The following is a 27511-nucleotide window of genomic DNA, read 5'->3' on the forward strand; positions in this document are numbered from 1 at the left end:
TATCCGCCGAATCGAAAAGTCCATGCTGAACACTTGTCGATTGGTATCTGATGTATTAGCCTAGTACCTCAAAGACCTTGCGACGGATAGCACGGTGAAATCGCCTAAACTTGTCCATTTGGTGTCGCCATAGTAGCTAGTGGAGCGTGAAACTGGTCTAGGAGACACTTTATACATATATAAAGTTTGATTTATGAGACGCACCCAAGGACGTTATGCAACCCTGGTTAGAGGTAGTTACAGTATACTTAGTAACTTGCCAAACCTCCAAACGTACGTCCCTCTCGAGCTCCTGCACGACAGTGGCTGTGCCAGCAGAATCTTCGACCCAAAAAGGACCTGAGATAGGGATTCTTTGTTATTGCGGTGCGCGTTTGATTACGGAGTTTACGAGCTCAACTTTCGCCTTATCGTGGTTTACTGCTTGTTTCTATACATCGACCTATGGTGACATTCATTCTGGTACACAGTTCATTCTATTTCTTCTAAAACACCGTTAATGAGGACGATTTAGATTAGACATGGCGAGTCCACAGACAACTTGGTGCGGGGAACTTGTTCACCATCATCACAATCGAGTGACATCTGCTAATACAATAACAGCATTCTGTTTGGGCGGGGTGGAAAGACGCCCCACTATCAAATCATGGTATTTGTGATCTCATATCTTGATAAAAGGATACGATTGAACGCGATAGGACAGGTATGAAAGTGAGATTCGCTATCCAACGTCCATGGCTCGTATGCATAACTAGTGACTTTTCATAGCAAGCTAAAGCTCTCGGAGATTTCTTTTCAGATACCCAATTCGTTGCAATACACACATCCGATCTAAAACGGGCCTGCTTGACTGCTCAAGCTATCTTAGATTGTCAGGATTCGAAAGAGACTCCGATAAACCTCTTGACCTCTCACCTCCTTCGAGAGCAGCACTTCGGTGTCGCAGAAGGAAAGCCATACTCAAAGTCAAGACCAGATGTTGTATTGCGCGATCTCTATGCCCAAGGGATATACCCTTCCCCACGAGATAGAGACGGATCGTTTCCAGAAGGCGAGAGCAGGAACGACCTTCGCAGGAGGGCAGATCAAGCAGTTGATGAAATTCTACTTCCGTACGTTTGGCAATCCGCTAGAGAAGGGACCACTGGAGTTTGCGTGGCATTGATAAGCCATGGACTACTTATCAAGGAGCTCATAGCTGCACTTGTTGGTAGGGATGCGGAAGGGAAGAAGACCGACCTATACTATAAAGGTCTGAGGAACACAGCCTGGGCTCGCATGACTGTGGAAGTTCAGGTAAAGATTCAGAGCCCATCACGAGCCACGCGCTCAAATCGATTAATGCTTTAGGGTCTTAGCCGAGGGAAGAAGATGGCGGTGGATGATATCAATTATCCTCCGCTCAAGGTTAGGCTGACTGACTTTGATCGACAAGACCATCTGAAGAACGTTGTAAGTTCATAGATACAAAGGATAAAGCCGTCATTAACTGTGTGAAAGGTGCGGCAACAGGGAGGGATCGGCAGTTCTGCTCATGATCCAAACCAAAAGGATATTCGCTCCTTTTTCGCCGGGGGATCATGACGAGTCATTGCATATGGACACGCAAGACGAGATTTGACGAAGAGATGGGTTCTTCTGCAAGAGCTGAATTAAAATAGTATGATATAGTAGTCATCGTAGAGCTTATATGTACGACACGACCTGGGGCGAAGAAATCAGTACGTTGAAGGAGTAGAAGGTACTCGAAACACACAAGAGTTGCTCCATAACTTTACACTAATAGTTCTCAATGTGAACCATACGGCAACAGCAGCTTTTTGAGCTTGTGAGTTTGATAGGGCACCGAGTGAGCTGTTTGAGCCAGCCGATTTTTCCTTGAAGGTGACTTGTGGACATTCAGGTGCGCATGGCCAGCTTGCCCCTAAAAAAGATGAGCAGAGCATAAGAAGGCCAAGAAAACAAGCACGGACGCGTTTGAATGAGCTACCAGATGCTAATGACCTCCACCGTTTCTTGGTTCCCGAATGAGACTTCAGTTTGTAGCCGGCTTCCACGACCGGAGAAGACGAGAATAACCTCGAGTTAACACTGGTCGTAGGCATTGAGAATAGCCTCACCAACGACGGAATGCGACCGAATATATTTGAGGACATTGGCGTCGGGTAAAGAGAGAAATACCGCGATGGCTGTGTTACTGACCCTTCTACCGACCACCACCTCGGTCTGTCTTCTATCTTATAGTCTTCGTCGACAGCAATGAGCGACAATACTCTCACGACTCCTCAGGATGACGCAGAGCGTGTATGTCGTCTTTCAATGCTGTCCTTTCTCAGACTGAAAGATGGTCCTATAGATTCGCCTGAAGAGGCTAGCACGATTGCAGAGTACAGCAGGCTCAGCCTCAAGTACGCCAGGCTCGGCGCCTACTCTTTCTACATCGGCTGCCGCATCAATTGCATCTCCGTCAAAGCTTTCTACATCGTCACGCCCAGCGACAACAAAGAAACCAATCTTCCCAGCATCTCCCCCACCAGCGCCTTCTTCTGTACCAATTAAGAAAAAGACCCCTGCAAGGTTCAGCGTCGACGCATGGACTCACGATACTGTCGCACACATTCTGAAAGTCACGTTGGAGGTGAGCGTTTCCTATGTTCTGACCAGTACGCAACCGATCTTAACTTGCCTGAAGAAATCGGTCGCAGAACACAGTGGTTACGAAATTGTATGGCTTAAGCAGTTGGCAGAAGAGATAAAGGCGGATGGAATAAGTGGTAAGTGGCTATCATTGTGGGAAGCGGATCGCACTGACTATTTCGTAGCACAGAAACTCGATGAAACCCTGGTTGACAGGCTCCTCATAGCAAGACTTGAGATAGACCCCTTGCAAATGAGGTAAGCTATTCGTCCAGGTTTGTTCTCATCAATCTCAGAATTACCAGTGATGACTTGGAATACATGCCCGTGCTTGCCAGTTTACCCCCGCAACAAACCGTATTCGAATATCTGGTCGGCTGTTGGAAAAGACTGAATGCCTCTCGCAGCACTTTAATCAAGAAGGTACTGTATTCGATCTTTTACTTACAAGTTGGCGTCGAAATTAAGAGATTTGCTAGGGTTACACGCCCGTCGATACACAGAATGCTTTGAACAAACTGGAGAAAATTCGAGATCTCATAATCAGTTATGCTGGCCTGACATTACAGGAGCCGGAGATGTTCCCTCAGCCATCTGGGTACGTCATCTGTCTATCTTCTCGTCTCCGTGTTCTGATGGCGTAATGACAGTCGTCCACTAGGTGCACCGGAGTTGGTTTCCCCTCTCTTGTCTCTCTCGGCTTTGTCAGCACCGCTGCTTTCAGGGCCTGTATTTTCATCAAACATGCTCGATCCTTCGGATATAGAGCAATTCTTACAAGATTTGGCGCGTCGTTTCGAACCAGACAACGAAATCGATGGCGTTCTTGGGCCTGTCGTCCAACAGCTTCTTTTCCACCCTTCACTGTTCCGACCGGAGGGTCTTGGTGGTGGAGATGCCAGCTGGCGAGGTATTGTCAGTGGACTTGAGGCTCTTGTGTCGGTTAAAGCTATCGCAAACATGATCACAAGAATGGAAGAATGGAATCCTCCATCAGCGAGTGCTCCTACATTTGAGACCACATCTTTAATGGGGCCATTATGCCGGTTGGGCGTCTTCTCGAGAGAATGGGTGCGTTGTTATCCTTGGGTATGTTTAATATGCTCAAGGCGAGACAGCCGGGAATCTCGCAAAGTTACTTCTCCGATCCGGAGAAACGGTCCAAGGATGATATTGAGTCATCTTATGCCAGTCTGCGAGGGACACTGAAGATTCTTCAGGTGGGCCTGGTCTGCGTGTCGTCTAAACGTGTTTTGACGTCTATATCTAGTCCTCTCTTTTCCAAATATTTAATACACTCGTTAGGGCTTCCTCTCAATCGAGGGAAGCTGTGTTGGATTATTTTTCCAGAGTTATTACTCTCAATGTGAAGCGAGCTGGCATGCAGGTCAGATCAAATCTTTGCCCATGGGATTGCATGTCTCATGTTCTCGCTTGTTTTTAGGTTGATCCTACTACTGTTTCCAGCGACAGCTTCATGGTTAACTTACAAACGATCCTCCTCCGATTTGCTGAGCCTTTCATGGATGCCAACTACACCAAGGTTTGAAGTCTTCCTTTATCATAGGCATAGCTTATTCTTGAACAGATGGACCGTATTGATCCACTATACTATGCGCACTCGTCCCGAATTGACCTTCAGGAAGAAACTCGGATCAAAGCTACCAGCAATGAAGCCAATGAATGGGTCGAGCAGAATAAGGTTCCCAATGGTATCTGTATTCTGGGCTTGTCGAGCTCCCTATTCTGATCGTTGCCTCAGCGCCTCCTCCCAACTTCATTTCTGACATTTTCTACCTTGCCATCGCAATGAGTCACTACGGATATCAGCGAACAATACAGTCCTATACAGGACTAGGCAAGAACATCGAAGATATGCAGCGTCATTTGGATTACCTAAACGGTGACGAATCATGGGTGGGGGTGAGTTCTGACCCTTATGTACAACGACTATGCTCAGTGACCTGGTAGGGTCCCTTACAATCCCGACGTGAAGCAGCCATCAACGCAGTCAAGGTTTGTTCTTTTTTGGGGGCCGTTCGCTCGAAGTTAATAACGTTTGAAAGATCGAAATTGCAAAAATCCGGGCGTCCGAATTCGCATATCAAGCACAGCTATTGGATCCGGAACTTATTATACGGACTCTGGGATTCACCAACTTTTTGTCGACATGGTTAGTTCGTCAAGCGGACCCTAAGAAGACCCATCCAAACTTGCAAATAGAGTATATAGCTGTACTTTTATTTGACATCGTTGTATTGATCGTTATTTATCAGATTGCCTCTGCCGAAGGATGTTCCCATGTCTTTCAGGGTGCTTCCGGAGTATATCGTCGAAGATATTGTCGAATATTTTCTATTCGCTGTACAGTGAGTATCATCACTCCATCCCGGTGTTAAGAAGCTTAGTTAAGCATTCAGATACTCTCCTGACAAGTTCGATTTGTCAGGCAAGACCGAGTTGCTCATATTTGTCCTGACCTTCCTTTCTTCAACATGGTACATCAAGAACCCATTTTTGAAGTCCAAAATAAATGATGTATTTCCTTTTACTGACCTCCGGGTCAAGAAACTAAAAAGATTGTCAGGTCCTTTTCATCGGCATCTGGAACTTTGGTCGAGAACGAGACGGTGTCCTTGGATTCCTTTTGAACACGCATCCACTGGCATTGAAGCATCTCATGTCATCCCTGATGCACTTTTATATCGGTTCGTGTCCTTTGTCTCCAGTACAAGTAGATTACTCACCTTCAATCCAGAGGTTGAGCAAACCGGAGCCAGTTCTCAATTCTATGACAAATTCAGTAAGTTTTACCCATGTTCATGGAAAGATGACATCTCAATCTGAATTCTCTTTCAGATGCACGGTAAGCATCGGCGGGGACTGAGGTGTCCCGTACTCATGATCGTTTTAGGAGGAATATATCCTCAATCTTGAAGGTGGTCTGGAACAACCCTGTTCACAGAGAGGCTCTAAATATTGAAGCAAAGTACGATTACGACTTCTCAGCAGACAAGATTCGGAGCTCATACTTTTGTCTCACAGGAACGTTGAAAAATTTGTTCGCTTCGTCAACCTGATGATCAACGACGTTACATACCTTATGGATGAGTCGCTATCGGAGCTAACCCAAATACACAACATCCAAGTCGAGATGGATGATCAAGCCTGGAATGAACAAACACAAGAGCATCGCCGTGAAAGAGAGGGTGCTCTAAGCTCCTTGGAGCGCCACGCATCCGGATACATCAGCTTAAGCAGGGCGACTGTGGAGCTTCTAAAGGTGTTCACGGCTGAGACGAAAGCACCGTTCATGATGCCTGAAATTGTTGACCGCTTGGCGGCGATGCTGGATTATAACCTCCATGCCTTGGTTGGACCGAGATGTTCTGAGCTGAACGTGCGAAACCCAGAAAAATATAGGTTCAACCCTAGAGAGCTTCTCAGCGACATTTTGCAAGTGTTTATAAATCTCAGTGACCGAGATGAGTTCGTCAAGGCAGTCGCTAATGACGGACGAAGCTATAGCAAGGAGCTATTTGAATCGGCTCAAGCAACCGCACTTCGGCGTGGTCTGAAGGTGGAGGCAGAAATACAAATATTGAGAGGTTTTGTTGAAAGAGTGGAAGCAGCGAAGGCCGTCATGGAAGCGGAGGAGGAACTGGGAGATGTACCGGACGAATTCCTAGGTGCGTTGATACACCTCCAAATTATATCTTTACTAACCTTATCTACGTCAGATCCCTTAATGTACACGGTCATGCGAGATCCTGTTATTCTTCCATCTTCCCGTGCGATTGTCGACCGATCGACAATTAAATCGCATCTACTGTCAGATTCCAAGGACCCCTTCAACCGGGTGGCGCTTAGTATTGAAGACGTTATACCAGGTTCGTTTTGACATGTATTTGCGCATCATATGGGTAAACTAAGAAATTCGCTGTAGATACGGCGCTGAAAACGAGGATAGAGGCCTTCTTGGCGGAAAGACGGAAGAAAACGAGCAGCAGTTCACATCCAGAAGGTGTCGCTGATATCCAAGTAGATTCATGAGTTCTGTGCTGCCCGATTGTATGATAAATGTACACTGAATGAAGCCTCGTATGGCGTACATTGTACCATAATATCAAACTTTAGCAAAAGACCTTATTTTAGCGGTCGAGCACCACGAGTAGAGTGAGTATTTAGAGCCCATAGATACGGTCCAGGAGAGGCGGCGAAGTGAGGCCAACCGTTTAGAGTTTAAATAGTTCGTGTGAGAATCTGAACCTAAGTGGGTAGAACTCAGCCTCGACACGGTGACGCGTAGATGGATTGAGGAAAGAGAGAAAAGACAAAGGTACGCCACTTATATATGTCTCCTCGGCCATGTTCCAACAGTTCGCGCCAGTCCTTTCCGCCAAATCTACTGCCTATTTCCAAAAAAAACAAGAAAGTTTTCAAGGGAGAACTTTTCTGCCGTACTAGAGACGACGGGTTGAGATGGGCATGTTGGGATAGCAATCCCGAGCGAGTACGAGAACGTACTCGAAGATACGATGCCAGTCAGCGGCAGCTGACTTGGATCGTGATCCGGACTTATTTAGTATCTCGTAGAAAGATCTCGAAGTAATACGAAATGTATTTAAGTAGAACGTTTCTCTCTCGAGAGGCTAATTCTAGTTCTCTGTTACATTACTCTGCTCTCTACTTACAACAGGGCAGAGCAAAACAGGCAGGGCAAGATTATACTAGAGCTCGTATGTACGGTTTAAGTTACACAGGGAAATGCAAGCAGTCCTAGCATGGAACACCTAAGTGAATAACTACGTAATTAAGATAAATCGGTGGAAGGAAAAAATACCCACAGGTATGGACAGGCATGACAAAGATTCAGCCGTATGTGAAGGTCTGCATGGGTACAAAGTAGGAGGGCTTTCCAGGCATGCTATTTATCGACCAGGCCGATGTTCGAAGCTGCTGCTTGATCTTTCTTAATTTATTAGAATGTGATTTTACCTACGTAGCGTATATAGAAGTTGCGACTGCACCATCACATTACTAATTTCTAAAAACCGAAGCCACTGTGACCAGAACTTCCCGAGTTTCCACCTTGAGCTCCGTTGTGATTGCTGCTGGCCTGCCCATTTGACTGGTGGCTGCCGCTCTGACCATGTTGGCTGGTACCGCTCTGACCATTCTGACCATTTTGGCTGGTACCACTCTGACCGCCTTGACTGCCTTGGTTGCTTCCAGAATTTCCACCTTGACTGGGAGAGCCAGCGGGACCTGAGCCACCATTGGCTTGAGTAGGCGTTGCGCCACTCTGAGCTGTAGAGGATGTCACTGCTACCGGAAGAGAAGAAGAGAACGGCGAAACGGAGGCCAATAAAGATGACGAGGGCGAGGGAGAAACGGGGGCCAATGAGGACGATGACGGGATAGCGGGAGCGAAGGAAGATGAAGAAGAGAATAAGGACACAGAAGATGATGATTCGGTAGATGAGGGTACGACGGAAGATCCAGGGAGTTCTCCAGTGCTGGAAGGAATAGCTCCGGACAGGAAATCCGATCCACTTGGCAGGGCACCCATATCACCACCACCTAATGAACTTTCATTTTCTACGCCTCCATCCTCTGTCAGAGTAGCCGCTGCCGAAATGCTATAGCTGGCCGTTAGGTCGATGCCAACAGAACCCCACCTAAAACAAATGTTAATAAATGATTTCCTGGAATAGCTACGAAAGCTTACGCGAGGAGGCCGTCGGAGACATCGTCACCAAGGTAGACGTATTCAAGAACAGGATCAACACCGTTGGTCTCATCCTCAACAGTTTCGGTCAAAATTGTATCATCATCATTGGTGGTCAAAACCTGAGTGTTAGACAAGTATGGGGACGTCGCTTCAACGATGGTGATCAGATCCTGGTCGAAGAAGAGCTGGCCTAATGCGATGGATCAGTAACTAGACATACGGTCTGTAACACACACTTACCGACATGACGGACAGTGTCGGTCTTGAAGGTACCGTTGGTAAGGACCGTTCCGTCACTATGCGCAACGACATGGATGTGAGTAGCACGGGAAGTATAGTGACCTGAAAAGGGGTTGTTATTAATGATGCAGCGGAGCAAATTATCATCACGAACCAGGGAAGATAGTCTCGAACTGGGCATATCCCTCGTCGTTGGTCGGTTGGATACCGCGGAGGAAAGTCTTGTTCTGTAGGCAACAGGTTAGAAAAATGTGAACTTCCACTGCTTGTGACTTACCAAGTTGCTCTCGTCGGATGAATCGCCGTTTCCACTAGCTACCACACCAGCATAGACACCAGTTGCGTTGCAGTGCCAAAAGTCAATGTACACGTTGGAAACGGGTTCACAAGTGGAGACATCGATTAGCTCAACATCGACGTAGGTGTAGACACCCTCTTGGTCCTCAGTAATATCCGAGCGAACGTATTCACCATCAACATAGTACGGGCCTTCCGTGGTCTCGGGATTGAGGACACATGATGCGTTTCCTTCGAAGGGGTTGGTGTCGACGGTCAGATCAGTCTCGTTGGACAGATGGCTGGTATTCAAAACATCGTCCAAAGAGAGGCGCTTGTAAAGATTGTCTTCAAAGAATATATTAATTTCCTAGGAAAGCAGATGAATCAATGAAAATACTCACCGGTAGGAAGGCCACGCTTGCGACGGAGATCATCTGCCAATGCCCTACGGCGAGCGGCGGACCGCTCGAGGTGTCCGCGACGGTGGAGGGTATCCTGACAGTTGCCTAACGAACGACGAGCAGCCCGCTGGAATTCAGCACGAGGAGTGACTTCCCCCTTGCTCAAAGGAGCAGCAACAGGGTGCGCAACAGCGGCGGACGCAGCGAGAAGAATGAAAGACACGAGAGAAGGAAAGTTAACCATAGTGCGCAATCAAGGCAGAAGTATCCAAGTGCGATGACATTCCTGGCAGAGACTAAGCAGCCTTTATACTTGTCATTCCAGTGTGCGCAGCTAGGAAAGTTCTTTGTCGATGTCTTGCGACATCCTCCATGTCCCTTGGCATTGATGCCAGGTAGGAAAAAAAATACGCCGCCTGTCATTGGTTCATTCATTTCTCCATTCTGTCTCGAGACTTGTGGTAATCTGTCCGACCGACCGGGGACTAAAAATTGAAAGAAATTTCAGGGAAAAGGCGTCTTCAAAGCCGCAGTCAACATATGTGGGGCGAATGGTCGGAAGGGAAGTGACACTTACAAAAAAAAACATAAAATGGCTGCCAAAAATCCTCGAAGGTCCTGGGTCGAACATGAACTACAGAATCCTGTGACGCAACTGTCCGATCACGATGATCTCGACTGAGTTTATAAGTCCCCAGAATTGTACTCGATGTGTGGATCTTACGAACACAGACGAGAACACATCGAATACAGACTTATTGTAACTTGAGAGTTACGGCGACAGGACTTGGTGCGAAGAAAAGAACTTCCAAGAAAACGAGACCGAATTTTCCCCATATGAACTCGTCGTAAGAGGCCTGCTCTGCGCAAAAAAATGATTGTAAGTACCAGGAGATTGGAGGGACTTCTTTCGTAAGCCAATCAACTTAGGCGCATACCGAGAATTTCGCTCCCAGGGAAAAGCTCCAGCAGCCGACATTTTTCAACTGCACGTAAGGAGAGTCACAATGCCGATATGCAACAGGCTGCGCAAACCCTTCGGGGAAGTTGCCAGTTCACTCGGCCTTAGACTGTCGACATCGGAAAGCCTGGGGGTGGTTGCGGAACAGCAAATGAAGCCGCTATTCTTTACTAGGGAAAAGGCTTTGCCATAGCTAGGAATGAAGCAAAAGATGTATAAAATCTGAATCATCGGCGAGAGAGCGAGTAAGGCATGGAGAAAATCATCGAGCACAGTCGGGTTTCTACAGTCATGTCAACGAGAATAAGTACCTTATGCTTCGAAATTCAAGGGGATGGCGTCTCGCAACTGATAAAAAGCGGAAGATGGCTAATGTACATGTCCAGCCAGCATCGGTGACGACGGAGCCACGACGGCTGTGCAATCCGTAATGATTTACCTACGAAGATTTCAGAGTTGTCTTGTAGCCACAATAGATGGTTATACACAGTAGAGTTCTTTTGAGAAGGATAGCGTAAACCGGTAGGTGGGCAGGTCGTAGGGACTGCCATCCCTCTGCACTTTCATTGCAAACAAATCAAGCATCCATGATTGTTCCGGTTTAACGTTCACAAAGTACTTACAGCATAGAAAGCCACTGCAGATGATTTAGCAGGTAAAATTGTATTGTAAAGGGTCCCGCCACGAGCTCGCATAAGGTCGGGCTGCGCCTGAGTTGCTTGGCAGGCCACTTTATGTTGTTGTTACAATTACCCGCCAGAATGGAATATCAGAACAATCTTAATCGACAAAATTGAGGCAGAATTAGGTACGGACTTGACTTGGATTATCAGTAACTGCCGCAAGGGTCGATATGCACTGGAAGTATTTGCAATTCCAACCAAGCTCGACGCATCGGAGACGAACTGCCAGTATACTGCGGAGAGCGACGAGTCGTTGCCGGGTCTAGTTTCTTGGTTTGCGAATAAAAAAACATGCGCCTTGAACCCGCAAATAAAGATGATAACTGTGTCATTAAAAGTCTCTGGGCTCTTCATACGTCTTGATAGTTGGCACTGCAGCGTCTAAATGTCAGTTCGAATACTAGCTGCAGGTGTGTCCACCGTCATAGCCAGCCACGCTTGAAGTGGAGATATCAGAGATCCAGCCCTGGCCGCAGCAAGTACTGCGTCGTCTCGGAGTAGAACAGAGCAAGTCTGATCAAACTTGGGTACGTAATTGGCAGCAAGCACGGCCTTTAGTACCATAGGTCCTCGTTGAGTAAGTCCGAATATATTCTGTGTTGTCTTTGCGGACTCTTTTTTGGTTAAAGCGCTCTGCAAATCTGGGCCTAGACATCTCCATCGCATGTCCTCGATTGGAGCGCACAAAAAATTTTCGAGAAAAAAAGTAAAAAGTAAAAACACATGGAATAGCTTTGCAAGAAATGAGATCCAGAGTCCACAGTATGAATGTACTACTTGAGCTACATGATGACGCAGTCACCTTTCTTCTCACGAACAGCTTGATCCTCTTCTGCTGCTAACACAGCCCTCTCCTCTGCCGACAATAGCTAAGGAGTGATCAGATAAGAGTTTGACAGGACAAAATGATCCCATACCCCCTTCTGTGCACGAGCTTGCAAAGCTTTTCTCCGGCTCTCCCTCTCAGCCTTCGCGCGTCTTATGGATACAGTGAACATTGAAAGATTGATAGTGGATACAGATTAAGCATTCGCAAAGACGGGGGGTGGAACAAATGACGTGGACCGTATTGCGGGTTCAGGTTTGTTGTCAATATCATGAACAGGCGTTGGTGAAGTTGGTGATGTAACGAGGATGATTGATGATTCAGAAAGAGATGAGCTAAGGCGTCATGAGTGACTTGGCAACAGGAATGAATGAACACTTACCGGTCAGTTTTCGAAAATGCTTTGCTAAGGGACGATGTAGGTTTGGAAGGGGTAGAGACCGACGATGCCCCTCTCTGACTTGAGGTCTCCGAAGATGACGATGGTATGCTCTTCCTCACTGCATCTACAACGGTTGTACCAACAGCAGAGGCCTTTACATTGAAAGATTTGGCATTAGTAGTGATGGAGTTGGTATTCAGACTCAGAAGTCGACTCGCGCCGATAGCCGATGTCGGAGAACAACCGTGGTCACTTGGGAAGCGATGAGACGGGCAAAATTGTTTGTGACATTTCTACATCAGACTATTGATCTCATGGGTTTAGTAAAACAAAGAACAAAAACATACGTCGCAGCGAATAGGTGAGTACAGTGGTTTGCCACACTTAACTCTTTGGCAGACAGGTAAGGACTTCGTCTTGGTTTTTCCTGTCGTGGCGCTGCATTCCACAGAAAAATGGGACTCCATCTTGACATTGGGGTCTTGTCCTGGAGGTATCGTTACGGGCTCGTTGCAAAGAGGACCTAGAAGATGGCTGTGAACAAAAGGGAACGGATATTTGACCACTGAAGAGTACAATTTGGAGCCACGCGGTTGTGTTTCGTCTCGTCATACTTGGAACAGTGGTGGTCTCTCGCAAGGAAATGTTCCTGGCAGTACGGCAATTCGCAATGCTGGCATTTAAAGGGTAGGAAGTCGACAAGGAGGCAAGAAGAATGGGAACACTGCTTTCCAATAGCAAGCAATTGCGCGTCTCCAGCCATGAGAAAATAGAAGATAGTAGTAAAGAATAGAGATGCTGTAGCGGTGGCTGTTACTTATAAAGAATTAAAGAGGGCTTACGCGTCCCATCGACACTCCTGGTCGGAGGTCAATAAGCACAGCCGAACATTCTAGCGAGAGCCTTCCATATTTGGGAAGAGATTCGGACCAAAGCTCTCCTAATAACACATAAATTCATCTATGTTTGGAAATGATTACATAAGACTTAATCCTATTGATGAAAGAACTTGCTCCCTTTCAAGTCCTTTTAGTGAGGATTGTCGTTAAGCGACGACTCCACAAGGCGCCATGTCTATGAAAACTCGGAGAAAAACCAAGGCACTCGCTAGTGCATCTGAAGATGCTGCGCCTAGCTCTCCAGTGGACGACACGAGCCTAAGCGTTGCCATTCCCGGTGACCTCGACGTTGACGCTCTTTCAACGTTAATTCCCAATGCAACTCTCGCCTACCCTTCGTCAGATACTATACTTGCCTTGTATCGTCTTGCACTGTCTCAAGCAGCAGATTTGGATGCCACCCAGCGAACAGTCGATGAATTACGCGCTGAAGCTGAGAAGACAGACGTCGAACTTGATCAGGCGCTACAGGACAAGGAATCACTCTCTAGGGATTTAGAGTCTCAATTGGAGGCCACACAGACAGAGCTGAAAGATCTGAGTCAAGAGAGAGACCAGCTTGGTGAGTGACTGGATTTCTGGCTGATGTCGTGGCTGAGTATCATTGTAGTTTCTTCTCAAGCCGAGTTGAAAGCCGAGATATCACGGCTTTCCACTACTCAGTCTACGTCTTCTACCGAGCTTGAAGATGTGCGGCGATGTTTGGAAGATAGCGAACGTGAAAAACGCGATGTCATGGCTGTAGTCAGTCGGTTGAAACAGGATGAAACTCAACGTGAAGGTCAGCCCGATATTGAACTTTTTTCTTCCTCTGTTTGACATGCATTTCTAGAGGAAATTCAAACCCTACGGAAGCATCTCAAGGATGCTCGCCAGGAGCACCAGACATTGGAGAATCAAGTCCGAGAGCTACGATCTACGGAGACTTCCACAAAGTTCAAGCTTGACTCTCTTACCCAGCAACTTGAACTTTCTCACTCTGAAGTCGAGCGTATCAACTCCGAGCTCACTGTCAAGTCTGACGATTTTACCAAGTATCGACGTGCCAAACAAGCCGAAGTGGTCACTCTTCAGGCAAACCTTGACGCAGTCTCTCAGAACAACGAGTTGACACAGTCTTCTCTCAAGGCGCTCCAATCTTCTCACACGTCTCAAACGCATCAGCTCACCCAGGCCTTGACTAAGGTACAAGACCTTACCGGACAGCTAGCTGAGCAGGAGGCCACTTTTACCCAGGAGACTACCTCGTTGAGACGCTTGGTCGTGATGCTGGAAGAGAGAGAGAAAGAAGCTAAAGACTTCGTGGCATCAATAGAAAAGGAATGGGATGCTGTCGGAGAGAAGGCCGACAGACGAGAGAGTGCTTTGCGAGGTGAGGTGGAAAGGGAAAGGAAGGGCAGAGAAGATGCAGAAAAGAAAGTAGAGCGGTTGGAAACCGTTATCGAGAGAATGGGCAGAGGAGAGTTACCGGTTCCAAGCCGTACTCCAGGAACTCCAGTAAGAGGCATTCTTGACGAGAGTCTGGACGGCATGATGGGTCTAAGTCCTACCGTGGCAATGGCGAGCAAAGCGCAGAAGTCCGGCAAGACTTTTACTGAAGTTTATGCTGATTATGTCCGTCTTCAGGAGGATTATGCGAAGAAGTCGGCGGAGTATGATCACATGGACCGTACATTGACCGAAGTACTTGCACAGATCGAAGAGAGGGTGCGTTACCTTTAAAGATGTGTACTCAGAGTTTAACCATGTCGTTAGGCCCCCATTCTTTCCCAACAGCGCATAGAATACGAACGTCTGCAGACCGAAGCGGCTCAACTTGCATCTCAGCTTGCACAAGCACTCTCCGACCGTGACGTTCAGGTCATTCTTGTACAAGAGAACTCACAGAAACTGGGCAAGAGTCAACGCGAAAATGCACTTCTTGAAAAGCAGCGCGATGATCTCGGCCGACAGGTTCAGAATCTACTTCGTGAAATCGGACGTCGAGATGACCCTACTCTCCCTGCTGAAGAAGATCTTGCTCTTGTTCAGCAGGAATCTGATGTTGACGTCTTGATCACCAACAATCTAGTCTTGTTCAAGTCTATTAATGGACTCCAGGAGCAGAACCAGAAGCTCCTTGCTATCACCAGAGAGTTGGCAAAGAAGCTGGAAGATGAGGAGAAGGAGTATAGGGCGCAGATGGAGCAAGAACAAAATGAAGCCGTTCGGGAAGCTCACGCTATCATTAAGCACCTCGAAGAAAAGATGGAGAATGAGAAGAGGAGCAGCGACAAACGGTTGCAAGCATATGTCAAGGAACGGGACACGCTCGCGGCGCTCCTAGCACGTTCTGATAAAGGAGCCGGTGCCAATGGACGTATCAATGGCAACGCTGGTACGATGGAGCCTCCTTCCGATGTGGCGCGAGAATTGGCAGAAATTCAGAGCCAGTTCGAGGCGTATCGTACAGAAATGGGCATCGACTCTGTCAAGCTCCGTGAAGAGCTTTCTCTTGCTCAGAAGGAGGTCGGAAAATTACAGGCCGCGCTTGCCAAAGAGAAAGCACGAGGCGAGTACTATAACGGTATGATACTTTTTCAAGTTCATTTCTCCTAATTCTGACAACACTTAGAGAGGAACCAGATCAATCAAGAACAATATAGCATGCATGCTCGAGAACTCGATGACCTTGGCAAGCGGAACCAGCAGTTGTTCGATCAATGGACTCGAGTCGACATTGAATGCGGTCGTGTGACGGAAGACCTTCGACTGGCTAACAGCCGAATTGAACAACTTCGCAATGAATGTGCAAATCTACGTGCTGAGAAAAAGATTTGGGATGTTCGTTCTTTATTTATTTATTTCAAAGAAGACTGTCTAATCATAACGTAGGACGTACAACACCGACTCGTCGAGGAAAACAAGACCTTGAGTTTGGAGCGCTCTCACCTCAATGACTTGATGAGCAGTGTCCAGAGAATGCACAACGATCTTGAACGATCCGGTGAGAATGACCGTCGCCGTTTGGAAAGCCAGCTGCAACTCTTGGAAGCACAAATGTATGTCTACTCTCTATTCGCGGAGTTTGAGTCTCTAATATTTCCAATGCTACTTAGGCAAGATTCGCGGGCCCAATTGACCGAAGAACGAGATAATGTCCGAAACCTCACACTGCAAAAGGATATCGAACTCAAGGAACTTCAATCTAGACTTGACAAGAATGTAAGTATGAATCTCAAAATGTTCTCTGATTCAATCTTATATCGAATAGGTCGAAGAACTCTCCAAGACCCGGGAAGCTCTCGTTGGTGCCGAAACCAGCAAGAAGCACCTCGAGGACCGTATTGAAGACTTGACTAGACACGTTCAAGGCAGCGAGGAAAAACTTGCGGTATACGAGCGGCGCTCTGGTACTCTTGGTGTTTCTCGTAGCACTCAAGATATGAGCAAGGAACAACAACTTGAAGCGGAGGTCGCGGAACTTCGGTGCGTGATACACTGGTCCAATAATTCTCGGATGCCACTCATTGTACGACAGGGCCGAGTTAAAGATTGCCAAGGTGGATCTCCAAGCAGCCAGAGAACAACGCCAACAATTCGAATCAATTAGTCAGGCTGCTGAGGCCGCACTCGAGAGCTTGCAGTCTACTCACGAACAGTACAGGACTTCAATGGAAACTCAGTTCACGAGACTTGAAGTATGTTCTATCCGGTTGTTTTGAGATGTAGTCTGACATGTTATAGTCGGAAAACAAGGCCTTCGAAGAGAAGCTAGAGGCAGCTCAGCAAGACGTCGTACGTGCTACAGCTCAATTGAACGAACTTCAGAAGACATTCAAAGTCGAACGTACTGCTTGGACGAACGACAAGAAGACTCTAGAAGAGACCATCATTGATTTGAGCACTTCTGAGAAGCACTCCGAGAGCGATCGTACAAGTCGCGAGCAGCAAGTTCGTTTGCAAGAAGAACGTGCCAAGGTATGCCCCCTGATTTCCAATGATCTTCTCGTGCCTACTTCCCTCAAAGGCTGCTGAGGAGCGCTATTCGAATGAGCTGGTTGCACATGCCGAATCGAGGAAGGCTATTGAAGCACTGAATGCACAACTGGCCGGTTCCCAAGCGGCGGCCCGTGACAGTCAAATTGCAGCTGACACAGCGACTGCTAAGCTGGCTGCCTCAGAGGGAAGCTGGAAGAAGCAGAAGGAGACTTTGGATGCTGAGCTTGCAGAAGTAAGACGCCGGTAAGTTTTGAACACCCTGTCGATTTTATGCCTGAAATGTAATCTCTTTATTAGCCATCAAGCGCTTGCTGAGCAAAACAAGCTTTTACATGGACACTTGGAAGATGTCAGCAGCCAAGCAGCACGTATCAAGCAAGCAGCGACTTCTTCCGACGCTCCTGCTGGCGAAGGTGAAGGGGTCATTGGAGACGATGCTAAGTTATCAGAACTGCGATCCCTCGTTGGCTATTTGCGCAAGGATAAGAGCATTTCTGAGCTCCAGCTCGACCTTTGTAAGCAGGAGAATCTGCGTTTATCGAAGCAGGTTGGGCACCTGACGGAGACTTTGAATGAGACACGGGCCACACTTTCGGAGGTAGGCTGCGCTCTATTTCGCTCCGTGTTATCGTCTTATATATGTACCAGGAACGCGAACGAGCTGTGCAGACCGCGGCATCTGCATCCCAACATGCTGAACTTTTGGAGCGGATCAACCAGCTTAACCTCCTTCGAGAAAGCAACTCTACTCTTCGTGCGGAGAGTGAACGCCATGCCAAACGTGTTAAACAGCTGGATGTCCAGCTAAAGGAATTATCATCGCAGCTGGAACCCGCTAAGGAACAAGTACGTGTCGCGCAAGCTGAACTTGATGCTAGCAAAGTCCACGTCCAGCGTCTTGAGGAGGAAAATAAACGATGGCAAGGAAGGAACACGCAACTTCTGAGCAAGGTACCTTTATTGTTGTGCTTTGACGACATCCAATCTCCAATCACATCTGCAGTACGATCGCATCGATCCCGTCGAAATGCAAACTCTTCAAGATGAGAATGCCAAGCTGAAGGAGAAGAGTGCGGTACTCAAAACCGAGAGAGACAAATTGGAGGAACGCGGTCAGAAGCTGGAGAACAACTTCAAAAGGTTCAAGGGTAACATGGACCGTCTAAAAACTGAGAGGGTACAATTGATAGAGGAGAACAATACCCTCACTTCCAAGATTGAAGCTCTCGAAGCGGAGAAGACCTCACTCTTGTCCGATAAGGCCACTAGTGCCCAATCGACCTCAGACGCTGCACAACAACCGTTGGAAGAGACTTCCACAACCGTATGTCTATCGCCTGTTCCTCAAATCTCTAACGTAACTTGGTTTTTCGTAGATCCAGCTGACCAAAGAGAAAGAACAACTGATCTCTGAGCGTGACGCACTTCTGAATTTGAAGAAGGAGAATGAGGAACTGAAGGCAGAACGTGATAAACTCTTGACGGAGAAAGCAGCTGTAGGATCTACCTCTACTTCTCTCGCAGACGGGACCATCGAGGAAGCCAGACGGACTTGGGATTCCGAGAAGGCGGAGTTAGTTAAAGCTCGAGAGGATGCCCTTGCAAAGGCAAAGGTAGGCCATAGCCTTGATCACCACTCAGCGGCCACTGATGTGTGCTTAGGTTGCAGAAGACAATTACGAGACTGTGAATGGAAAACTTGACCCCATGAAGCTTGCTTTGGTTTGGTCCATACCACCTCACTTTTAGAAATTCCCTAACATACTTTTAGGAGCAAATGAAGAATCGGCTCGCCACTGTACATAAGGGGCGTCAAGAAGATAAAGCGAAGGCCAAGTCTGAACAAGAAGCTGCTATTGCCGCTGCGCTGGAGAAGCAGAAAGCAGAATTGCAAAGCACAACTACATCAATGCCTGCCGATTACGCAGAGAAGCATGCTGAGGAGTTGAAGGCCCTTGAGACCAGGCTAGCAGCTAAACACGAAGAGGAATTGAAAGCTGCAGTTGAGGCTGCGAAGGCGGAAGCCGCTCCTTCGCAGCACCAACTTGACGCTGCGGTAGAAAGGGGCAGGATGGAGGTTCAGAAGAAACTAGTATTGAAGGATGGTCAGCTTATTCGAAGTCAGAGTAAGCTGAAGGACGTCGAAACTCAGATCAAGTTATTCGAGAGCCAGGTCCGCCAGTGGCATCAGCAAGGTTTCATTCCAGAGAAGGACTTTTCGTCTATAACACAACCTCGGACCAGCACAGTACCGGCCGGTGCTCTAGCTGCGTCATCTTCTCAACCTTCCACGTCCACCGCACCAAAGCCGACGCCACCGACAGGCCCTGCAGTGACCTCGACGGCATCCACATCTCAAACAAAGCCCTTACCAAATAAGGCACCTTCGGGACAGCCCCATCGGGGACGAGGCGGAGCTCCCCCTCGTGGAACAGAACGTGGACGCGGCGGTCTTGCTGCGCGAGGGCGATTGGCGCCTGCTGTAGCTGCCGCTCAAGGGCCTTCTCTCAGTGTCCTCGGTGCTGCCGCGAAGAGACAGAGGGAGGAAACGGCCAACACCTCCGAGGACTCACTTGCCAAGCGTTTGAAAACAGGTGATAGTCAGGGTTCTGGTCCCGCAGCGGCTAAACCGGTCACCATCAAACGTCCACCACCACCCTTATGAATTTGTTCTCCATCTTGCTTCGTTGTATCTCATTCGATAATCTCTGTACAGCAATTGTATCTTTATTTCGCAATGCAACATGTTTCCATCACTGTTCTCCATCTTCACCATCATACATCCGCACCAGTCGGCTGGTGCTGAAGTTGAATCTTACTCAGGCTGACAGGACCTAGGGCATGATCTACAGAATCATCTGACTCTTTACTAAGAGAACGCACTCGCATCACTCCAGTGAATGGATACGCCCTGAAAAGCGTGATCTTTGACAAAGCAGTTAAGCCAAAGTTAGGCTAAGCTTACCAGCGTGAACGCGAAAATCAGAAATTCATACTGTAATGCACGAGACCATCCGACACGGGAAAGCACCTTGGAATGATGGCCTGTCTGATGGGTCGCTTGCACGGTGCAACGGATACCAAGCCAGGTAAAATCCGTCATGTTCAATATCGAATCGGAGACCGATCCGGGCCATGGAGATTTGTTTAAATAGCAGAACGTTCGATGCCTTCAAATCATCATTCACATCCACAACTTCCAATCCTCCCTCATCCAAGTACCCATTCTCCTCTTAACGTAGCAATGGCCCCCACAATCAAAGTCGGTGACACCATCCCCGAGGCCACTTTCAACTACATTCCCTACACCCCCGAACTTGAGAGCAAGGTGTGTTGCAACTTGGAATATTGCAAGTCCAGTACTGACATCAGCTACCAGCTTGCCTGTGGCATTCGTGAGTGCTGCATCCTTAGATCGAATCCAGGTTCACTGACGACTTCGATCAGCCATCAAGCTCAACACCTCCCAATGGAAGGGTAAGAAGGTCGTGATCTTCTCCGTACCAGGGGCCTTCACGGTGAGCGAGCGCAAGAGAATGTTTATTGTGACGCGCCTGATACGTTCTCCTTAGCCTACGTGCCACGTTAACCACCTTCCTCCCTACCTCGAGAAGTACGATGAATTCAAAGCTAAAGGTGTCGATGTCATTGCCGTCGTCGCTGCCAACGACGCCTTTGTTCTGAGCGGATGGGGAAGGTTTGAGGGTGCTGAGGACAAAGTACGCCCGCTGCCATGAGCGAAGTAGACGTCTCTTCTGATCGATGATTTTCAGATCCTCTTGCTTTCCGATGGAAACGCCAAGTGGTCTGCCTCCTTGGGTCTTTCCATAGATTTGTCTTCCATTGGTTTCGGTACCCGCACCGGCCGCTATGCCCTTATCCTTGAAGACCTCGTTGTCAAATACGTTGAGGTACGTTTTCAAATTCCTTGGTGCATTTCATCGCTAAACCGCTGTACAGATCGAGCCTGGCACTGATGTCACCGTCTCTGGTGCTGAAGCAGTCCTCGCCCAGTTGTGAAGGATTCCTCAAACGAATATCTATGTATCACCAAAGGATTCCTTGAAGTAGAAATGTTTATTAGATCACAATGTTTTTGTTAGAGGCAGTAATTTCAAAAAAAAAAAACATCCCTTTATCCGTATACACTGTGTTCAATGAGTCGCATCCTGCTTATGGGTTGTGTCGATAAAATCTTCGTGAGTGCACATCAAAGTCATTACTGATTGAACGGTCCAACATTCAAGTCCAAATCTGCTGCTAGCATTGGCTCCCTTAAGTAAAAAGTTCAAGACGGCACCCTTGTACCATTCCGGTCGATACACCACGTATCCGACCACCACTCGTAGAAAGCACACTTCGGCAGTAGACCTTTCGGCTCATCGCCTGCATCCTTCAATAAAAGAGCTACGACTCCATGTGGTGGGACGGCTGTAGCAGTGAAGTTACGGACGGCGGTCCCATTGTTCGTGTGCATCCATAAATCCTACACAAGCTCAGGACTCATCACGGCATAAAAGGAGACAATATACATACCCTAACAGAATACTGTCTACCAGCACGAATCCATGGAGATTCTGTCAAGTTGAAGAAGAGGTCTGCTGGTTCGTCCAAAGAATTGATCTAGGAGCAGAATTATTATTATAAGTTCATCTTATAATAATCTGCAACCGATGGCGCATTACCAGCATGAAGACCGTCCCATTCTGGCTTTCTCCGCTCCAGAACACAGCTGGATGTGTAGGATCGAAAGTATAGTCAGCCTGCCGAAGTGAAATTGGTTCATCATCCTCCCGGTAGAAAACTCTTCAGCTCACGTTGATCCCCCACCTGAATGGTACCACCCCAGTACCGACGACTGGGTCTTGGTTAATAGCAATGATTTCAGAATTCTTGAAGATGCTCAGACTTTGCTCGGACACTGTAGAAAGCTATAGAGAAGCGAGTTAGCTAATGCGTTACGGGCTTCACAGCAGAGCTACATCAGTTCCCTACAGAGATGAGTTAGATATACCGGAAAGAACATCAGATTTCTGACTCACGATAAGGAGTGGAGACTTGACCAAACTCCAAACAGTGAAATGGGTTTTGGATTCTTCATAGTTGAGATCGCCGTTGCCACTATGCTCATTCATAAGGACCAGCGTGCAACGTAGAATGCCGCTCCCTTACATTTGAAGCTGAAAATCTACATCAAGTCTCTGTAAACTGAAGATCCATTTCGCTCACCATATCCAAATCATTATGGCCGTAGAAATCGGACGCCCACGAATGAAAAGAGATCCTTTAAGGATATGTCACTATTACATCTGTGAACGCGTTTTTTATTTACGTACGAATTGATAATGCTAGCGATCGAAGCCCAATTCGCGCCTAGAGAAAGAAAAATCTGGTTTGGGTTTCGACTTACATGATAAAAACGACCAACCGATATCGTCTGTCATCTACAATTCCCGTGAGTCATGCCGTCCTACGAAGGAAAATAAACTCACCCTCCAGGACTGTCCGTATCGTCTCGCCCACAACTGCGGTTGAAGCTACGTCGAACGTTAAACGACGAAGATGGGAGATATGTCTAAAGTCATACTCGGCCCCATTCGCATATGGAAAACAATAATGGCGGATTGCCTGTCTCGTCCGCAAGGTTGGTGATTGCTTCTGCCATTCGCGAATATTCTGCATGATGTAGTAAGGATATGATGTCCATCGGTCGAGTCGGGAATACTCACTGCCAACCATGCCTTCCTTGATTATGTCATCAAAGGGTACTGGGAATAAGCTTGAGCATCACAGCCAACTAACAGATAAAGTTGAGCTTTACCGGCACAGTTATCAAATCTGAAGATCAATTGAGTGACTGAGAACAATAAACTAGATTCTGTTCACTAACTTTAGAAGGTCAAAGCCCCATTCTTGCTGAAAGAGCCTTGCATCTCTATTAATATGAACGCTCAGCTTTAAACGAGATCCTAGAAACAAATTAAACCGTGACCGACCTATCTTCGTTCTGGTATGAGCCCGGGTATAATTGGCAAGTGAACCATCCAGAGTCGCTGTACTGTATAAAACTCAGTTCGGAAGAAACGAAGCCCGAGTGTCAACCCTACGATTCCTGTTTTCCTGTGCGGAGCAAATTAACAGGGTTGAGCTGTACATAAGTAACGTAACATACAGTCCTAGCGCATGTATTTGATCCGTGAGATTCCTCATTCCTGAAGGGAAACGATCCGCGCCTAGAACAATGAACACCAAAATAAGATGGAACGCACAGAAGGGCTTACTGGCAAGAATGTCGCCACTAGAGCTTCGATTCCTCTCGGCGTAGCAATCATCTATGTTCACATACTCGTAACCTAGATCCTGGTCGATGTTGTTGAAGTGATGCAGCAGAGGTGACGTTGAATTACTCACGGCGAGGCCTAACGACACCAAATATTGCGCTGATTCCAAAACGAGGGTTTCGTTGATGTTGCACTGCAACCGTTTTATGATAATGACACGTCCTTGAAGCTAATAACACGCACAAAATACGCATTCCAGGCTTTAAAGACACTATTGAATAAAGGTGAGAAAGGGTAACTGGGAGTACGTACTGTTCCAACCCATGACTACTCGTGATTTCTGGTCAGCATTGCATATGCTCGGCAGTGAGGCAAGACGTACATGGAAGACGTCCCACACCGTTATCCAAAGCTACAGACGACGGAATGCTGGATATGAACGCTAGAATCGCTTGGAAACCCAGCCAAGAAATCGACATGATGAACGTGTGCTTGCAAGCTATTGGGCTAACGCTGCATACATACACCTTTAATACTACTTTTGAGCCTTTCAGCTTCAGAAGGGCCGTTCACGTGAAGGATAGATTACATACAAATGTTAATCCGGAGCACACTGTGAAAGAGGCGGAAAAGTAAAAAGTAGAGTCACAAGGAGTGTCAGTAGGTCCTCTTCTATACGGCACGGGAACGAAGAAGTGCTGATGCTGAGGTGGCAATGATGGTGATGGTGATCTATGTTGGCAGCAGAAGGATTTCCCGGCGAAACTAATTGAGCAGCAGGATAAAGTTTTGCGAATTGAGTGGAGAAAGCACTCCAACCGTCGTTGTGGTCCTGGAATGGAGACACTGAAATTCACTTTGACTTATAAATAGATGGTGACCGAGCATTCCAGAAAACTTGGCCGAGACAGTACAGCATCGAAGACAGCGTATAGTACTACTGAGCCTAGGTCCCAGCGCAGAAGACCGGATAATTTTCTTTCATTTTAATGTAACCAGAACAGGTCCCAATTTTCGCAGTGCGAACCGGTGAATCAGTGAATGTGGCGGCCAAATCAACGCCCACCGTGCGGTCTGGCAGTGGTGGCTAGCATCAGGCACGAAGCATAGACCACGTGTCATTTTCCCACGACAGGATGGATAAAAAAACTTTTTTTTCCCCGAATATTGTCAATCTTCAACGTTGAACGTTTACCCTCGTCTCGCTGTCTCTCGTTTGTGCCGACTGTCAGGTCAGCCTGCATTCCATTTTACTTCGTGATGAACACTATATATCACACTGAAAAATCTGAATACCTGGTTGTTACTAGTTATTTTGACGTTCTTACAACTCAATCTGAACCCTTCTTTACCTCTGCCTCTCGTGTCTTCTCTTTGATTCATACTTACCCTTTACTTCTGTGCAGGTCATTCTTCCATCCCGCGATCAATTTTTATGAGCACAATATAACTTGGATCGGAAACAGCGTCAAGGTCAGTGAAGGTCATTATTCTTTGCGGGATGAGACCTTTGCTATTCAGTTATCCCTGTCTTAACATCTATGTCGAGACATTTTTTTTTTCTCTGAGCTTTCTTCCACATCTGCAATCAAAATGGCTTGCTTGCTGATGTTTTCTTTTCAGACATCTCACTGAAGGGAAACACGATGTAGAATGTCTTTTATGTTGTCTGCTAAGTTGGTGTGAGTCAACTAGGCCAGTGAGTCCTTTTTCTTCGTTATATATATAAATACATGTACATGTATCAAATTAAGCAGACAAATACATCAATCTATTATTCCACATCAACATTAACGATTTTGATGTCCTCAAGCGGCTTGTCTGCTTTATTCACTTTAACATTCTCAATGGCATGTACAACCTCCAAACCTGAAATGACACGCCCAAAGATTGTATGCTTCTTATCCAGCCATAGCGTCGCCGTAGTGGTAATGAAGAACTGCGACCCATTGGTGCCTGGGCCAGCATTCGCCATGCTAACGGTATATGGCCTGTTCATGCACATCAGTACATGAAATTCGAACAGGAAAGCAACCTACCTATCGTGCCTCAGGTCATCAGAGAACTCATCTTCAAACTCTCGTCCCCAAATTGACATGCCTCCAGTACCGTCTCCAAGGGGATCTCCAGTCTGGATCATGAACTTGGGAATCACTCGATGAAATATGATCCCCTCGAAATATCCGCTGCGCGCATGACCGACAAAATTTTCGACAGCTTTCGGTGCTTGCGCTGGGAACAATCGCATGTGGATATCACCTAATGTCGTATGGATGGTAGCCGAATTTGCTAGGGGTGATGGGCCATTTAACGCAACGGGCACAGCAGAGGCGATGTTCTGTTCTTCACGTGTGGGTCTTTCATTAAAGACATCTCGTTCGCCCTCTTTACTGTCCCTAGAAGGTCGTCAGCGCTCATCTAGCGGTTATTAACTGTCCTACGTACGGCTCCGAACGGGTGAAGATGTAGAATCTTGGCCGCTTGTACGCTGTACTGAAGAAAGAAGGATCTCGCTGGGCTTTATCAGCCAAGATCGGGTTCGCAGACGCAGCCATTGCCTACAAACGAGTTCAGGTCGACGACATAAGGATAAAGGAATGAAGAAGACATTACCATAGTTGTAATGTTCCGCTTTGCCGGAGCTCCTTGGTACACGCTCACGTTCAAAAATCTATTCGATTCATCCTTTCCAAGAAGGCGCACTACACGGTTGGTGACAGTGTTGACCACTGCGAGGAATTGAGCAAGGTATGCCGAACGATTGAAGGCATCATACCTTTTATTCCTAACAACGAGGGATAGATAATAAATGCACCACTTTCGTCCCAGATCGCGTTACTCCAACGTCCCGGAACCAGTCCATCGGGGCCAGGTAACTCAAGCTCTCTTTCTATGGCCAACCGTCGTCCAAACTCCATGTCCTCTACTTTGTACACTGCGGTGCCAGCTTGCTGCATCTCTTGAATGGCTGCCAGCGATTCATCATATTTGCGATAAAGTTTTCCAGTCAAGAAAGTGAACATGCGGATTTGTCGATCCGGCAATGAGAATGTGACGAAGGAGGAGGAATCGGGGGAGAGTGTTATACATGTTGGGGTAGATTTTGACTTTTTGAATTCGTATAAATCGGTCTCGCTTTTGTAGGCCCAGAGCCCCGGCACGTTTTTAGGCAGAGAGAAGGGCTCGGAAGGCTGCCAGTACTCCACAAAGCCTCCCTCGTCTGCGGATATCACGCAGTCATAACGGTCACTGTATGTCATGCCATGGACAGGGAATCGGTGCAGGCATTCAATAGTTTCGAGTGGGGTATCGTTCCCTCGACCTTCGTAGAGTTTAATTGTTCCCGAGGTAGAATCAGACCTAGGAAGAGGTGAGTATGATATACGCAGGCACTTGCAAAGAACCAATTTACACTGCTAGCAATCCAGCTTGTCCACGTCGATGTACCCAGCAACATGAATGTGGTGTGAAACCCAAGGTGATAATGTTAATCATGTCTATACATTCGTCAACTACGCACTGGAGACTGATCAACTGTGAACATACCAAAGTTCACAACGTCGAACACTTTAGCAGTGCCATCATCGGACACTGTCGCAAAGAGCTGCCCATCTGCGCTTGCGGATACCGCTTTGACGGGGGTCAGATGGGCACGGAAGTGCTTCACAAACTCGATGCCGTTGTCCTGCTTCTTCCAAAGTTTGAGGTGACCATCAACCGAAGTCGTGATGAGAAATTCTGTTCTAAGCACCCATCAGTGAATAATCCCACGTAGCGTAAAATAAAAGGCTGCGCACTTGGTGACAACGCAAAAGTTAATCACGTCCCGATGCATGAAGCTTTTGTAGTATTGCTCCGCGTCGGGGAGATGTTCCAAATACAGTCGTTCATGGGGAAGAACTGCAAGAAAAAGAATTCTATGTTTGTTGAGGCTCATAAATGGGGATACAAGACGAGATGCTCACCTTTACGCTTCTTTTTCACACTACCCTCTGCGTCTGCAGGAATTGGCATTGGTCCTACGTCGTCGTCGTCGTCGTCGTCGTCGTCATCCTGCATCTGAACAAGATCCACAGGGTCTCCTTCGGCGATGTTTTCTGTACCATTTCTCGCGCGCTTTCCTAGCACAGGCTCTGACATGATGAAGGAAAGCTGTCAGCACGTAGCGTCAAGAACAAGAATTTTGTTTGGTTCAACCGTCTTGAGC

The 27511-nt window shown here is 47.3% G+C and overlaps 11 protein-coding genes across 11 annotated transcripts; 5 read left to right on the top strand and 6 right to left on the bottom strand.

The window, feature by feature from the left end:
- Positions 1-444: 444 nt before the first annotated feature.
- On the top strand, positions 445-1584 carry BT62DRAFT_981126 (phosphoglycerate mutase-like protein; the record flags this gene model as incomplete). Its single annotated transcript, XM_043189571.1, has 6 exons — positions 445-462; positions 515-544; positions 604-655; positions 773-1296; positions 1351-1452; positions 1501-1584. 6 exons carry the CDS (start codon positions 445-447, stop codon positions 1582-1584), a joined length of 810 nt encoding a protein of 269 aa, XP_043039231.1.
- Positions 1585-1789: 205 nt separating this feature from the next.
- Positions 1790-2105, bottom strand: BT62DRAFT_896753 (uncharacterized protein; the record flags this gene model as incomplete). The annotated part of the gene is made up of 2 exons (XM_043183275.1): positions 1790-1924; positions 1974-2105. 2 exons carry the CDS (start codon positions 2103-2105, stop codon positions 1790-1792), a joined length of 267 nt encoding a protein of 88 aa, XP_043039232.1.
- A 96-nt stretch (positions 2106-2201) lies between these two features.
- On the top strand, positions 2202-6785 carry BT62DRAFT_950574 (uncharacterized protein). The gene is made up of 23 exons (XM_043188148.1): positions 2202-2304; positions 2357-2638; positions 2693-2774; positions 2823-2895; positions 2943-3060; positions 3117-3235; positions 3288-3708; positions 3756-3857; positions 3908-4024; positions 4082-4180; positions 4226-4349; positions 4400-4560; positions 4609-4653; positions 4704-4861; positions 4914-5006; positions 5058-5175; positions 5225-5345; positions 5396-5440; positions 5497-5503; positions 5552-5626; positions 5683-6326; positions 6378-6527; positions 6584-6785. Exons 1-23 carry the CDS (start codon positions 2260-2262, stop codon positions 6688-6690), a joined length of 3306 nt encoding a protein of 1101 aa, XP_043039233.1. The 5' UTR covers positions 2202-2259; the 3' UTR covers positions 6691-6785.
- An 899-nt stretch (positions 6786-7684) lies between these two features.
- Positions 7685-9535, bottom strand: BT62DRAFT_1006762 (aromatic compound dioxygenase; the record flags this gene model as incomplete). The annotated part of the gene is made up of 6 exons (XM_043177271.1): positions 7685-8318; positions 8369-8561; positions 8612-8713; positions 8766-8838; positions 8889-9235; positions 9292-9535. 6 exons carry the CDS (start codon positions 9533-9535, stop codon positions 7685-7687), a joined length of 1593 nt encoding a protein of 530 aa, XP_043039234.1.
- Positions 9536-10046: 511 nt separating this feature from the next.
- BT62DRAFT_1006763 (uncharacterized protein) lies at positions 10047-11933 on the bottom strand (the record flags this gene model as incomplete). Its single annotated transcript, XM_043177272.1, has 10 exons — positions 10047-10153; positions 10230-10277; positions 10327-10535; positions 10564-10691; positions 10739-10807; positions 10876-10962; positions 11029-11307; positions 11356-11582; positions 11738-11804; positions 11853-11933. The coding sequence occupies 10 exons, from the start codon at positions 11931-11933 to the stop codon at positions 10047-10049; spliced, it is 1302 nt and encodes a 433-aa protein (XP_043039235.1).
- Positions 11934-12139: 206 nt separating this feature from the next.
- On the bottom strand, positions 12140-12906 carry BT62DRAFT_896503 (uncharacterized protein; the record flags this gene model as incomplete). Its single annotated transcript, XM_043183264.1, has 3 exons — positions 12140-12436; positions 12491-12666; positions 12720-12906. The coding sequence occupies 3 exons, from the start codon at positions 12904-12906 to the stop codon at positions 12140-12142; spliced, it is 660 nt and encodes a 219-aa protein (XP_043039236.1).
- A 249-nt stretch (positions 12907-13155) lies between these two features.
- BT62DRAFT_176907 (uncharacterized protein) lies at positions 13156-17842 on the top strand. Its single transcript, XM_043179935.1, has 14 exons — positions 13156-13604; positions 13653-13823; positions 13875-14539; positions 14669-14749; positions 14798-15608; positions 15657-15865; positions 15917-16083; positions 16141-16246; positions 16296-16510; positions 16563-16722; positions 16769-17002; positions 17052-17262; positions 17321-17621; positions 17672-17842. The coding sequence occupies exons 1-13, from the start codon at positions 13214-13216 to the stop codon at positions 17581-17583; spliced, it is 3684 nt and encodes a 1227-aa protein (XP_043039237.1). The 5' UTR covers positions 13156-13213; the 3' UTR covers positions 17584-17621; positions 17672-17842.
- On the top strand, positions 17843-19939 carry BT62DRAFT_176800 (uncharacterized protein). The gene is made up of 4 exons (XM_043179934.1): positions 17843-18347; positions 18400-18636; positions 18686-18745; positions 18795-19939. Exons 1-4 carry the CDS (start codon positions 18051-18053, stop codon positions 19686-19688), a joined length of 1488 nt encoding a protein of 495 aa, XP_043039238.1. The 5' UTR covers positions 17843-18050; the 3' UTR covers positions 19689-19939.
- Positions 19940-20267: 328 nt separating this feature from the next.
- On the top strand, positions 20268-21043 carry BT62DRAFT_1006767 (1-Cys peroxiredoxin isozyme; the record flags this gene model as incomplete). The annotated part of the gene is made up of 6 exons (XM_043177273.1): positions 20268-20351; positions 20403-20418; positions 20471-20541; positions 20596-20742; positions 20797-20934; positions 20984-21043. 6 exons carry the CDS (start codon positions 20268-20270, stop codon positions 21041-21043), a joined length of 516 nt encoding a protein of 171 aa, XP_043039239.1.
- A 268-nt stretch (positions 21044-21311) lies between these two features.
- Positions 21312-23783, bottom strand: BT62DRAFT_1006768 (glycoside hydrolase family 27 protein; the record flags this gene model as incomplete). The annotated part of the gene is made up of 22 exons (XM_043177274.1): positions 21312-21509; positions 21560-21646; positions 21709-21786; positions 21841-21954; positions 22006-22014; positions 22066-22144; positions 22196-22203; positions 22253-22307; positions 22360-22396; positions 22452-22467; positions 22516-22560; positions 22611-22699; positions 22753-22791; positions 22845-22861; positions 22914-22958; positions 23020-23081; positions 23131-23143; positions 23196-23256; positions 23305-23497; positions 23548-23564; positions 23617-23631; positions 23687-23783. 22 exons carry the CDS (start codon positions 23781-23783, stop codon positions 21312-21314), a joined length of 1374 nt encoding a protein of 457 aa, XP_043039240.1.
- A 1155-nt stretch (positions 23784-24938) lies between these two features.
- Positions 24939-27444, bottom strand: BT62DRAFT_1025182 (peptidyl-prolyl cis-trans isomerase; the record flags this gene model as incomplete). Its single annotated transcript, XM_043178287.1, has 9 exons — positions 24939-25295; positions 25344-25700; positions 25750-25862; positions 25918-26033; positions 26081-26664; positions 26717-26801; positions 26851-27047; positions 27102-27204; positions 27270-27444. 9 exons carry the CDS (start codon positions 27442-27444, stop codon positions 25079-25081), a joined length of 1947 nt encoding a protein of 648 aa, XP_043039241.1. The 3' UTR covers positions 24939-25078.
- Between the last annotated feature and the right edge of the window lie 67 nt (positions 27445-27511).

Source organism: Guyanagaster necrorhizus, assembly GCF_019112545.1.
Source record: "Guyanagaster necrorhizus MCA 3950 unplaced genomic scaffold BT62scaffold_14, whole genome shotgun sequence".
NCBI lineage: Eukaryota > Fungi > Basidiomycota > Agaricomycetes > Agaricales > Physalacriaceae > Guyanagaster > Guyanagaster necrorhizus.